Source organism: Rhinopithecus bieti, unplaced genomic scaffold, assembly GCF_001698545.2.
Source record: "Rhinopithecus bieti isolate Rb0 unplaced genomic scaffold, ASM169854v2 scaffold_32008, whole genome shotgun sequence".
NCBI classification, from domain to species: Eukaryota; Metazoa; Chordata; class Mammalia; order Primates; family Cercopithecidae; genus Rhinopithecus; species Rhinopithecus bieti.
Genome location: NW_016814433.1, coordinates 3,202,646 through 3,215,929, shown reverse-complemented (window position 1 = coordinate 3,215,929; position 13,284 = coordinate 3,202,646). Strand labels below are relative to the sequence as shown.

Here is a 13,284-nt window from a genome sequence, read left to right as displayed (position 1 = left end):
GAGTAGCTGGGACTACAGGCGCCCGCCTCGTCGCCCGGCTAGTTTTTTGTATTTTTTTTAGTAGAGACGGGGTTTCACCATGTTAGCCAGGATGGTCTCGATCTTCTGACCTCGTGATCCGCCCGTCTCGGGCTCCCAAAGTGCTGGGATTACAGGCTTGAGCCACCACGCCCGGCCAAGAGTGTTAGTTTCACTTATAATATTCATGAAAGTATTCTGAGAGCAAAAAATTAGAAATGGCAAAATGTCAAAGAGTAATGGTAAACTATGGTATCTGCATAGAACATGGAACGCTATGTGGCCGTGAAAAGTGGTGGTTGCAAATTGCTGGCCCTGTGGCTTACACATATAATCCCAGCTCTTTTGGATGCTGAAGCAGGAGGACTGCTTGAGTCTTGAGAGTTCAAGACTAACCGTGGCAACACAGTTAGACCACAATCTTCACCAAAAAAAAAAGAATTTTTTTTTTTTTAATTAGCTGGGTATGGTGGCACATGCTTGTAGTCCTAGCTACTCAGGAGGCTGAGGCAAGAAAACCACTTAAGCCTGGGAGTTCAAAGTTGCAGTAAGCTATGATTGTTTCACTGCACTCCTGATTGGACAACAGAGAGAAATCCTGTTTCTTAAAAAAAAAAAAAAGTTTACAAAGAGTATGTAATGTGAATAATAATAGCTGGGCATGGTGGTTCACACCTGTAATCTCAGCACTCTGGGAGGCCAAGGTGGGTGGATCACTTGAGGCCAGGAGTTCAAGACCAGCCTGGCCAACATGGCAAAACCTTGTCTCTACTAAAAATACAAAAATTAGCCAGGTGCCTGGACATAGTGCCTCACATCCCTAATCCTAGCACTTTGGGACACTCATATCCCTAATCCCAGGAGGATCACTTGAATCCAGGAGTTCAAGACCAGCCTGGACAACGCAGCAAGACACTGTCTCAAAAAAAAAAAAAAAAAACTAGCCAGATGTGGTGGCAGGAACCTGTAGTCCCAGCTACTCAGGAGACTGAGGCATGAGAATCGCTTGAGCCTGGGAGGCGGAGATTGAAGTGATCCCAGATCATGCCACTGCACTCCAGCCTGGGCAAGAGACCAAGATTCTGTCTCAAACAATAATGATAATAATAAAAATAAAATATTTTGTGAAAAGGTGTAATACAAAATCGTAACATATGGACTGGGCGCAGTGGCTCACACCTGTAATCCTAGCACTTTGGGAGGCCGAGGCGGGTGTATTACCTGAGATCAGGAGTTCAAGGCCAGCCTGGCCAATATGACGAAACCCTGTCTCTACTAAAAATACAAAAATTAGCTGGGCGTGGTGGTGCATTCCTGTAATCCCAGCTACTTGGGAGGCTAAGGAGGGAGAATCACTTGCACCCCGGAGGTAGAGGTTGCAGTAAGCCGAGATCATGCCACTGCACTCCAGTCTGCTCGAAGGGAGTGAGACTCCATCTCAAAAACAAAAACAAAAAAGTAACATGATAAAGTTAGGATTATACAAAAACAAACTTACAAGCCTGTGCACAAAAGTAAAATATATATCAAAATATCATTTGGCGTTTTTTGTTTTTTGTTTTTTTGAGACAGAGTTTAGCTCTTGTTGCCCAGGCTGGAGTGCAATGGCACGATCTCGGCTCACTGCAACCTCTGCCTCCCGGGTTCAAGCAATTCTCCTGCCTCAGCCTCCCAAGTGGCTGGGATTACAGGCACCTGCCACCATGCCGTGCTAATTTTTATATTTTTAGTAGAGATGGAGTTCACCATGTTGGCCAGGCTGGTCTCGAATCCTGACCTCAGGTGATCCACCCACCTTGGCCTCCTAAAGTGCTGGGATTATAGGCTTGAACCACTGTGCCTGGCCAGACATATCAAAATATTAATATTAAATGTGTTTGGGCAGTAATACCATGAGTTTTCTGTTTTACTTTTCTGTCTCTTGCCATTTTTTTCTTTGATAGTCATTACTTTTTTCTCCCTTTTTGAAAAATGTCAGGGTCACCACTCTATTCTTCTCACCCAGGTAACTATGGTCATGACTAGGCTTTGATGCAACTTGGAAATAAAGAAGCAGAGGTCATTTAGTGCCATTTCTCAAGGTGATTGAAGCAGCTTCTGTAAATTCTTCAGCCAAAGAAAAGAACTGAAGGAAAGGTGGAAAGAGAATGTCTTAGAAATTAGTATCCAATTAGGACAATATCTTCCCAGCTCGTTCAACTTGTTCAGGTGTTCACCCACATGATGAATAAGCTCATCACAGTTTGACCCAAGGTGGGGAGAGAAGAGAGACCTGTGTCTTACTTAAAGCCCTCCTCTCTCCTGGCGAAGGCACAGATGACTCCGTCTTTTACTCAGTGAACTGGATTTGTGGTGAGTAGGCTAACAGCAGAGAGCAGGTAAAAGAAGTGGCAGACAAGAGAGAATTCCTCATGCGCCATCCACAACTGATCCTTTGATTCGCCAGTTATTGGGGAGAATATATGCCGCAGGGAAGACCCAGGCCTACCACATCTGCCTCAGGCTCCACCGATTCTTCACTCTGTGCTTGAGGTCCCTCCAACCGTGGCTCTGGGAAGAATAAAGATACAAAAAGGAAGGCATTCCTTGGAAAGTTAAACACAGCCGAGCGCGGTGGCTCACGCCTGTAATCCCAGCACTTTGGGAGGACTAGGCGGGCAGATCACCTGAGGTCAGGAGTTCGAGACCAGTCTGGCCAATATAGTGAAACCCCGTCTCTACTAAAAATACAAAATTAGCCAGGCGTGGTGGCAGGTGCCTGTAATTCCAGCTACTTGGGAGACTGAGGCAGGAGAATCACCTGAACCCAGGAGGCAGAGGCTGCAGTGAGCCATAATCGTGCCACTGCCCTCCAGCCTGTGAGACAGAGTGAGATCCTATCTCAAAAAAAAGAAAAAAAAAGCCAGGCGCGGTGGCTCACGCCTGTAATCCCAGCACTTTGGGAGGCCGAGGCAGGTGGATCACGAGGTCAGGAGATCAAGACCATCCTGGCTAACATGGTGAAACCCCGTCTCTACTAAAAAATACAAAACGTTAGCCAGGCGCGGTGATGGACGCCCGTAGTCCCAGCTACTCGGGAGGCTTAGGCAGGAGAATGGCGTGAACCCGGGAGGCGGAGCTTGCAGTGAGCAGAGATTGTGCCACTGCACTCCAGCCTGGGCGACAGAGCGAAGACTCTGTCTCAAAATAAAAAAAGAAAGAAAGAAAGCTAAATGCAGTCATCCAATGACCCAGCAATTCCACTTCTAGGTAGAGACCCGTGAGACCTGAAAGCAAGGACTCAAAGAGTTATTTTTATTACAGCGTTCGCAGCAGCATTATTCACAATAGGCAAAAGGTGGCAACAGCCCAGTGTCCTCTAACAGAGGAATGGATAAACAAAATGTGATGTAAACATGCCGTGGGATATTATTCAGCCATCAGAAGACATGGTGGTGCGGTTCATGCTACGACATGGATGAGTCTTGAAAACACAGTGCCAAGTGAAAGAAACTCGTCATGAGAGGCCACTAGATGAAATGTCCAGCATAGACAAATCCATAAAGACAGAAAATAGATGAGTGGTTCCTGGGATCTGGAGGATAGGGGGAACCAGGAGTGACTGCTAAAAGACGAGGCTCTGATGCAACTTAGAACTAAAGATACAGGAGTCACCTGGTGCCAATTTCTCAAGGTGCTTAAAGTGGCTTTCTTTTGGCGGGATAAAAACGTTCTAAAATTAGATAGTGGGAACGTTGCACAGCTTTGTGAATATACCAGAAACCACTGAATTGTAGATTTTAAAAGGGTAAATTTTATAGTCAGTGAATTATCTCTCAATTTAATGTAAAAAGCTGACTGGGGGCCAGGCACGATGGCTCACACCTGTAATCCCAGCACTTTGGAAGGCCAAGGCTGGCGGATCGCCTGAAGTTAGGCGTTCAAGACCAGCCTGGCCAAGATGGTGAAACCCCTTGTCTACAAAAATACAAAAAATTAGCTGGGCATGGTGGCGGGTGCCTGTAATTCTAGCTACTCGGGAGGCTGAGGCAGGAGAATCGCTTAAACCCAGGAAGCGGAGGTTGCAGTGAGCCGAGATTATGCCACTGCACTCCAGCCTGGGTGAAAGAGCGAGATTCTGTCTCCAAAAAATTAAAAATAAAACAAACACTGACTGGGGTAGGGGTGAGGGAATGAAGGTGGTTAGTACTGAGGTTATTCCAGGCACGCAACTTCTGGCCCTCCATCTTACCCCCACTCCTTTTCCCACATGGAGAAGTTGAGGCTCATACGAATCAGTCCTTCTCCAAACCACTGGCCTGCTGGGCACTCAGTAATGCCACGCCCACTCTGGACTCCCATAAAACCCAAGGGCTCTCTTTCTCTGCCTCCTGATCTACTGGTCACACAGGAGATTGGGGTAGAACTGGTGGCCTTCCCATCCCCCAGGGACTGAAAGGAGGAAGGAACAAATGAGATATAACCAAAAGGCCATAGGGAACAGGACACTCCACCCTGGCTTCCAGAAAGGAAAACTAAGAGGGGAATGAGGCATAGAGGCCAGGGCAGGAAGGCATGAAAAGATGGAATAGGCAATTCCGGAGCTTAGCGGTAGGTGAGTGATCCAACTCCCTTGGGAAAACTGCTGGCATTCAGGTTCCAGATAAGAACTAGGCCAGGGGAGGCCGGGCGCGGTAGCCCACGCCTGTAATCCCAGCACTTTGGGAGGCCAAGGCAGGTGGATCATTTGAGAATAAGAGTTCGAGACCAGCCTGGGCAACACAGTGAAACCCCATCTCTACTAAAAATTCAAAAATTGGCCGGGTGTGGTGGCGCATGCTTGTAATACCAGCTACTCAGGAGGCTGACGAAGGAGAATCGCTTGAACCCGGGAGGTGGAGGTTGCAGTGAACTGAGATTGCACCACTGCACTCCAACCTGGGCAACTGAGCGAGACTCTGTCTCAAAAAAAATAAATAAATAAAATAAGCTGGGCATGGTGGTGTGTGCCTGTAATGCCAGTTACTTGGGAGGCGGAGGCACAAGAATCACTTGAGCCCAGGAGGCAGAGGTTGCAGTGAGCTGAGATTGTGCCACTGCACTCCAGGCTGGGTGAGAGAGTAAGACTTTGTCTCAAAAAAAAAAAAAAAGAAAGAAAGAAAGAAAAAAGAAAAGAAAAGAAAGTTTAGAGCTGGGAGAGGCAGAAATCCTTGCTATTCGAAGGCCAACACGTTCATTTTAAAGCTCCTTCCCTTCCCTCCCCAGAGGTTTCTCCAAACTGAACCTCACTGCCTTCCCTCCCATCTTCCCCTACTCCTCCTAGCACCCAGCAGTCCCATTTTAACTGCTTTCACCTGAGCTCTTCAGAACTCAGAAGAATAAATTCTGCACATTTCTAAGATCCTGGAACCTAAGGCAGGTTCTTATGGCCCAGGGACTTTTCTCCCATGCCCACGCTTAATCTCTCAACCTTTCATCTTAGAAGGAGATTCTATTTCTTTTCTGCTTGACAAGCTAGTATCAGTGTAAAGGAACTCCAGGTAAAGAAGGAGGTCTACACTTAGCTCATAGTCCTGTCTACACTGACCAGTGCTCTCAGGGAGAGCCCAGCAATAGCAACAACTACCAAAAACCTTCCAATCTTACTGGCTCTGGCTCACCCACAGGAAAGGAATTGCTCAGGTCAAAGCCACAAGAGGCAGCCTCTTTAAACCTTTCCTCCCTAGATCTAGACTGCTTTCCTGTCGTCCTGAACCTGAACCTCCGCAGTCTACCAAGTCCCTGCCAAAATGAAGGCGGAGATACAAGAGCCTTAAACAGATGGTAGAAAGCATCAGCCGGGCTTAGGATTCAAAGGGTGGCAAAACAGGCTGAGTCTCCATGGTGATGGGCTTAATGGGAGAAAAACATTATTTGTTTTGCCACCCAGGGTGAAAATGGGAAAAAGGAAGAGATCAAACCCTCTTCAGTGGGGTAGGAGCAACCAGGAACACTTGAAATAAGGAGTAAGAGGTTAGAGAAAGGACTGGCTGGTGAACTCCTGGTATATTGTGTGAAATTTTAAGACAGAAAGAACAACAACGAGGCTGGCCAGGAGGAAGACACACAAGAAAGGGACCCAGTGGCAGGGCTGCTGAACGTCCATGGCTGGGGGCGTCACTTAGCTCCTGTTTCCTACCCAGAAGCAACAGTGCCTGCTCCCCAGCCCTAAAACGCCTCCAAGCCCCTCTGACTTTCCCCACCCTCCACTGCTAAGCATCCTCTACCCCAGCAAGTACCCACCAGGCTCCTCCTTGGGGAGCTCAGCCTGCGGCTCTGGCTCACTGACAGCCAGGGCGTTCCCCTGCTCCTCTGTGGCCACAGCAGCCTGAGCGGCCCGCCCTGACCGGCTTGCCCGGGAGTTTCCTCGGCCACTCGATCGCTGCTTCTTTTCAGCTTTGCTGGACATCGTGCAGGCAAAACCTACAGGTACACAGGAGTGGAAAGTCCACAACCAGATACCACCCCCAAACCAGCCCCCTGATACAAGCAGTCCCCTTTGAATTCATAAATTGACTGAAACTCAATATGATCATCTTTTCTGGTGGTACCTACACCCTGCTCCATTAACCACAAGGGCTCTGTATTCCACAGAGGCCTGGGAGGCCTTGCCGTTCTTCCCTAAGATATCCTACTGTCTTCAGGACACTGGGTTAAAAATCAAAGTCAGTCCCGCAAGGCACTAGGAATAAATGGCAGTTAAAGACGATGACCAGGCTGGGTGTGGTGGCTCATGCCTGGAATCCCAGCACTTTGGGAGGCTGAGGCGGATGGATCACCTCAGGTCAGGAGTTCAAGACTAGCCTAGCCAACGTGGCAAAACCCCATCTCTACTAAAAATACAAAAAAATAGCCAGGTGTGGTGGTGTGCACCTGTAATCCCAGCTACTGGGGAGGCTGAGGCAGGAGAATCGCTTGACCCCGAGAGGCAGAGGCAAGAGCCAAGATCACACTACTGTACTCCAGCCTGGGTGACAGAGTGAGACTCTGTCTCAAAAAAAAAAAAAAAAAAAGAAAAGATGGCCAAATAGACACCCCACTAATGAGGATTTAGAACCTCTATCTCTGCCCCAGGGTATGAGAACATAAGATAATCAGGAAAAGATCTATCAAGCTGAAGTGCGGTTACCCAAACCCTCATCCACTCTAACCTCCAGGACCATAAGTGAGTGAGAGAGGCCCAAGGAAGGGGTGCACATCCCCCACCCTCTGTCACTGTTCAATCATTCAAGCAAACCAAGATGATTTTCCTATGTACCTCTTTTCCTCCCAAGTTAAATGGAAAAATGCTCCTCCCAACCCCATTAAAATCTGCAACATCTGTTAACAAAGAAAAACAGTATTTGCCACCTGGCTCTTTGGCTTTCAATTCCTGAGGGGCAGGAACACTGCTTTGTGTGTACTGAGGTCTCTCAGCACAGTTGGCTGAGGAACTGTGTGCTAACTGTTAAGGTCAGTCAGGATCATTTATTTGACTCAAAATGCCCTGAGAACAGATTGGAAGCAAGAAGGACAAAAGTCATTCAATCATAAATTTAAATTGTGTAATGAGGAAAAAGCAGTTGGGGCACGAGGAAGGCCACAGTGGTGCCTCTCTCAGAAAGGTAGGCTGGCAGGAAGCGGGCATCTCGGGCAGGTGCTCAGAATCTCAAGGGTAAAAGTTTGAGGCGCTGGGCACTCTCTTTTCATTCAGCTGCAGCCTAACGCCACCTGTGACTCTCCTTCCTCATCCCCACAGGCTGCCACAGGCATTGATCTCTGGTTATGAATTTCAAACCTGAAGGATTTGTACTTTGCTCCAAGGAAAAACGTTCTGTTAGGCCAACAAATCAATAAAACCAACCACAGCAAGGAGGCTTCCTCCATCAGTCTCCAGGGAAGCGTCAAGCTGCGCTTTCCTGCCTCAAACTGGAGCCTGAGGCGCATGCACTGTGGGATTCACCACGCGTTCCCACACCGCAGGCCCCAGGAGGAACTGCTCTGCTAACCCAGGGCTCACTCTATTACTAGGAAATACCGCAGGGTCCAGGCTTTCTCCTTAAACTGGTTACCAGCAGGCAAATTTCCCCTCAAAATCGCTTTTCCCCCCAACTGTCACAACTGCCCCTTCTCCTCCCCTCCCCTCACAACTATTCCTTGCTCCCCCTCCCTCCACACTGCCTCTTCTCCCCCACAACTGTCCCTTCCTACCCCGACACTACTGCCCCTTCTCCCCAGCACTCCTTCCCTCCTTCCCTCTGCCCCCGACACACACCTCGCCACGCTGACCCTCTCCTCCCTAGACCGACCGATGGGCCACTCTGACTAAGAAGTTGCCCAGCGCGGCCTTCTCGGGCAGGCGTCTGCACGCGTCCCCATAGCAACCCCGGGCAGGGAGGGGCGACGGGCGGGTGCGCGGCTCCACGAAGCCCGACTCCTCCGCGCAGGCGCCCTGGATCCCCGCTTCCCGGCCCTACCCCGCCCAGGTCTACCCCTCAGGGACCCGGGGCTTGAAGGCTCCGGGACTAAGGGAAAGTAGCCACATCTGGCGAGCCGGAGGTGCGGGGGGCGGGGGCTGGTGTCAAGACCCAGCTGGAAGGGCTGGGGCGAGAGACAGTGAGCTACCGCCTCGCAGGACATTGAAAAAGGCAAGGGGAACCCAAGCGCCCGACCCTGCGCCCAGGTCTGTGCGCCCCAGCCGGAACGGGTCCAGCAGATGGCGCCGGGCGCCCCCCCGGCGAGGCGTATTCGCGATCTAGAAGGCGTTCCAGGATTTCCAGGCAGCCGTGGCTGCAGCTGGATCCGGGGGAAAAACCGGGGCTGGAGCACCCTTGCCCTTCTGCTTCTTCCCCCTTCTTAGTTCGGATTGGGGTCTAGGATTGCGGGGCGGGGAAAGGGAGGGAAGACTGGAACTGGAGTTTTGGGAATCTGAGGATTGGCTTTCGAAAGCGTCGCTGATTTTTTGGGGGGGACGAGAGGCGGGGACTCCCTGGGGAAGGTGACCGGGCCTGGGAGGGGCTTCGCTCTCCATAGGAACAAAGGCTGCGTCGTGAGAGAGGAGGCGAGAGGGGAGGGCTATGAGGGCCGGGGCAGATCTCCAAGGATGCCAGGGGGCGCTGCGGGCCGGGGCTGCTAGAAGGCGCCTGGAGGACCGCTATACCTGGGGCCGGGAGGAGCTTTGGGGAGACCTGGGAAATACAGGGAGGAAGCCGAGTCGGGGGATGGGAAGGCGCCCTCCCTGCTTCCATCAATAGTGCCTAATTAAGACAAAGCCAGCAGCGAGCCCACTGATTACATTTCCATGAGGAACGAAATTGATGACATTTTCTTTGCTGGATGAGGAGAAGAGAAGCTGGCACCTCAGTTCCCCCTTTTTCTGTTTGGCGTTTACACCTGACAGATCTCATTATGCCAGTCTGGCATTGCCAGGAGTGGCAGTCCCTGGTACTCCTGAAGAGCAAGTGGATTAACCACACCCTAACCCAGCCCTGACCTCACCCTCCCACCTACCCTATCTTTATTCCCAGAAGTGTCAACCCTTTCCCTCCCCCCGACCCCCAATGATTCCTCCTGCCCAGCCAGACTCCTGTTGCTGACAGCAGGAATGGAAGGAGAGGAGTCCCACCCACCCCAAAACCAGCTGCAGAGCAAGCACAGCTAAGATGGAACGTGGAGGTGTTCCTCTAGCCAGATAGGCCATGGGTGGCAGACAGAGGTGATGTGATTGGCCAGAACACCTAGGGAAAAGTCCCAAAGGAGTGAAAATTTGCTGGAGTCGTGGGGTGGGGAGCCTCAGGGGCAAGGTTCTTGGATCCCTCCGGGAAAGGAACTTTGCACAGACCCTATTTATTTTCTTAAACCCCCCTCCCCAACGGTGGCTGTTCCTTCCGAATCCCAGCCCCCCACATTATGCTAAATAGGTAATCAAACATCTCGCTTTGCTAATTACTGCTCAATCCGATTAAACGCTGCTGAAGCTCATCAACAGAGGTGGAGGTAGGGGGAAGGGACAAAGGCGGGGCAACCACAGCTAGCTGTGATGGGGGTCTTGTCCCCAGGGGTTCTTAGGGGATAGAGAAACAGCCAGGGTTGCAAGACTGAGTACATCCCAAAGGAAAGGGCAGAAGAGTTGTAACCTCAAGACTCAGCCTTGCTGCACCTCCCAGCCATGGGCCTTTTCCTCCTCCCAGAACCTTCATTACCCTCCGAACCCAGGCATCCGGCCATTCCCACAGCTCCGCACACACATCCCTGTCCCAGATTTAATAAGTTCTGTTCTCTCATTGTCAATATTTGATTTCTCAGAGCCATCTCCACGGAGAGGGGGTGGGGGGCCTTTCCTTGCCTCCCCCCTACTTTGGCCCTCTTTTGCTCACCCCCAGTCTCTTTGTGCCCCCAACCTTCTCTGAACTTGCTGACTTAATGAAATGATATTAAAGTCTTAAGCAAGTCCAAAAGAATGGTTGTTATGGTGAAGGGAGTGGGCAGAACGCCTGGGTCCCCGAGGGGAGCAAGAGCTGAGGAGGGGGAAAGGGAGCCAGAGGCTAAGGTCTAGAGACCCCAGTCCCTAGTGGGGAACAGCAGATTTGGGGTGAGCTGGGGGCCAGACCTCTGGATCTTGACTGGAAGCAGGGGATGAGGAGTGGGGACTAGGAGAAGGTGGAAAGAGAGGACATTCCAGGGGTCAGGGTCTCAGCCTGCTGTCCGGATCATCCATCAGAGACAGAGGCCAGGGGGGACAGGGCCTCTATGCCAGCAGCCTCCCTGCCGACTGTGCCCTGGGCTGGTCCCGTGAGAACCAGAGTAGATTGCTCTACAGCCTGACTCAGCCTTCTCCCCCAGCAGCCCCCCACAGGTGATTTGTAGCTGATGCTCCCACCATGGTAGGGGCCAGGATAGTCACTCCATGACATGAAGAACTGTCTCTTCCAGGACAGAAGAGAACAGAGGCCAAGGAAAGGGAAGCCAAGTACCCCCTCCACCTCCCCCACCTAACACCATCTCCCCTGGGGACCCTGGCCCAGCCCCAGTCCCCTTGGGGTGGTGGGAATGCAAGGACATTTGGCTGGGGCTGATTGATGAGGGAGGAGGCAGCCACCGGGCACTGAGGCTGCTGTTTGCTGAGCACACAGATTCCTCCCCACTCACCAGCTGCCGCCCCCTGAGGCTGCTCAGTCTCCCCCCCCCGACATCACCCCACCAGCCACTGGGGTTGCAGTGCCTGAGTTTCTGATGGCAACTGGAGGAAGAGGGAGAACCAGGAAACAGAACGCTTCGATTCCCTGTGGGAACTGGGGGTACCTGGGGCCTGGTCCCCTCAGAACTCCCTTCAGAACTCCACTTTCCCTGCCACCTTTCAAGTAGCTCTCTGGCTGCCCAGTTGTCATTCCCATTCATTGTGTGCTTTTTCATCCCCCCACCCAACTGTCTCAGCCTATGCCAGCCAGCCTCCTGCCTCCAAACCATCCTGTGACATTTCTCCCAGGTCTCAAAACTCTCCCAAGCCCCGTGTCCGCGGTGGCCCACATAGCCCCTTAGGAAGCGCCATTTTTCATTCTAATTAAAATTCCAGATGTGATGTTAACCGTTCACCATTAGAAATTCCCACTGTTGGCCGGGCGCGGTGGCTCAAGCCTGTAATCCCAGCACTTTGGGAGGCCGAGACGGGCGGATCACGAGGTCAGGAGTTCGAGACCATCCTGGCGAACACGGTGAAACCCCATCTCTACTAAAAAATACAAAAAAACTAGCCGGGCGAGGTGGCGGTGCCTGTATTCCCAGTTACTCGGAAGGCTGAGGCAGGAGAATGGCGTAAACCCGGGAGGCGGAGCTTGCAGTGAGCTGAGATCCGGCCACTGCACTCCAGCCTGGGCGACAGAGCGAGACTCCGTCTCAAAAAAAAAAAAAGAAAGAAAGAAATTCCTACTGCAAGGCCAGGCACGGTGGCTCACACCTGTAATTCCAGCACTTTGGGAGGCCGAGGTGGGTGGATCACCTGAGGTCACGAGTTCAAGACCAGCCTGGCCAATGTGGTGAAACCCCATCTCTAGTAAAAATAGAAAAAATTAGCTGGGCGTGATAGCACATGCCTGTAGTCCCAGCTACTCAGGAAACTGAGGCACGAGAATTGCTAGATCACGCCACTGCACTCCAGCCTGGGCCACAAAGCGAGACTCTGTCTCAAACAAACAAACAAAAATTTCCCACTGCCACCCGTTGCCCCATTCCCCTTTCCCTAAAAACCCCCAACACAAACACATAAACACACACACACACACGCACCCCTCGGGCTGAATAGTATCCCTCAGCTGCCTTTATTTGGAAGAAGGGCAAAGTCTGAGCTTCACTGTACGGCTCAGCCCCAGGACAGCCTCAATCCTATGCGGTTTGGGGATGGCCAGGGGACAGCTCTCGCTTCTGTGGTCCCAGCCCTCTCAGTTCCTTTACTTCCGCTCTGCCTGACTGCTCTGGACTCAGCGAGCAGCTGTGCCACAGCCCCCAAAAAAGCTCAGAGCATCATCCTTGCCCTCCCAGAGCTTAAACTTCAGTCGAGGAAAACACAAGTCACAGACACACAAGAAACAAAAAGCAGGGAGATGGGAGACTGAGTAAGATCAACTTCCTTAACGTGGATCCCAGACCCTAAATGACTTACTCCCCCTCCAGGCCGAGGCTAGGGAAAAACAAGACACATCTGAAACATGCATGTGGTGGTGACGTCCTTCTTACTGTTCCCAAACACACCACGATCTCACCTCTGTGCCCGTGCACTCGCTGTTCCTCTGTCTAGCATGCCTTTACCCAGCGTGCATGGCTCACTCATGTCTCATGGCTTAAGGTCCTGATCAACAGCACCTCTTTCAGAGGGACCTTCCTGACCTCCTCATCTAAAGCAGCTCCAGGCCAGGCGCGGTGGCTCATGCCTGTCATCCCAGCACTTTGGGAGACCAAGGCAGGCGGATCACCTAAGGTCAGGAGTTCGAGACCAGCCTGGTCAACATGGTGAAAACCCAACCCTACTAAAAAAAAATTAGCTGGGCGTGGTGGCGGGCACCTGTAATCCCAACTACTTGGGAGGCTGAGGCAGGAGAATCGCTTGAGCACGGGACGTGGAGGTTGCAGTGAGCCGAGATCATGCCACTGCACTCCAGCCTGGGTGACAGAGGGAGATTCCAAGAAAGGGAGGGAGGAAGGAAGGAAGGGAGGGAGGGAGGGAAAGAAACTGCAATCAAAGAGAAAGAAAGAAAGAGAGAGAGGGAGGGAGGGAGG

The 13,284-nt window shown here is 51.6% G+C and overlaps 1 protein-coding gene across 1 annotated transcript in view; it reads right to left on the bottom strand.

The window, feature by feature from the left end:
- The window catches only part of DNAH2 (dynein axonemal heavy chain 2), a 126,798-nt gene extending 118,435 nt beyond the window's left edge, over positions 1–8,363 (bottom strand). The window contains exons 1-3 of the mRNA XM_017850549.1: positions 8,291–8,363; positions 6,280–6,459; positions 2,507–2,568 (exon numbers count right to left, since the gene is read on the bottom strand). Of these exons, the coding sequence (XP_017706038.1) occupies positions 2,507–2,568; positions 6,280–6,445 (228 nt within the window). The 5' untranslated portion in view covers positions 6,446–6,459; positions 8,291–8,363. The remainder of the gene's footprint in view (positions 1–2,506; positions 2,569–6,279; positions 6,460–8,290) is intronic.
- Between the last annotated feature and the right edge of the window lie 4,921 nt (positions 8,364–13,284).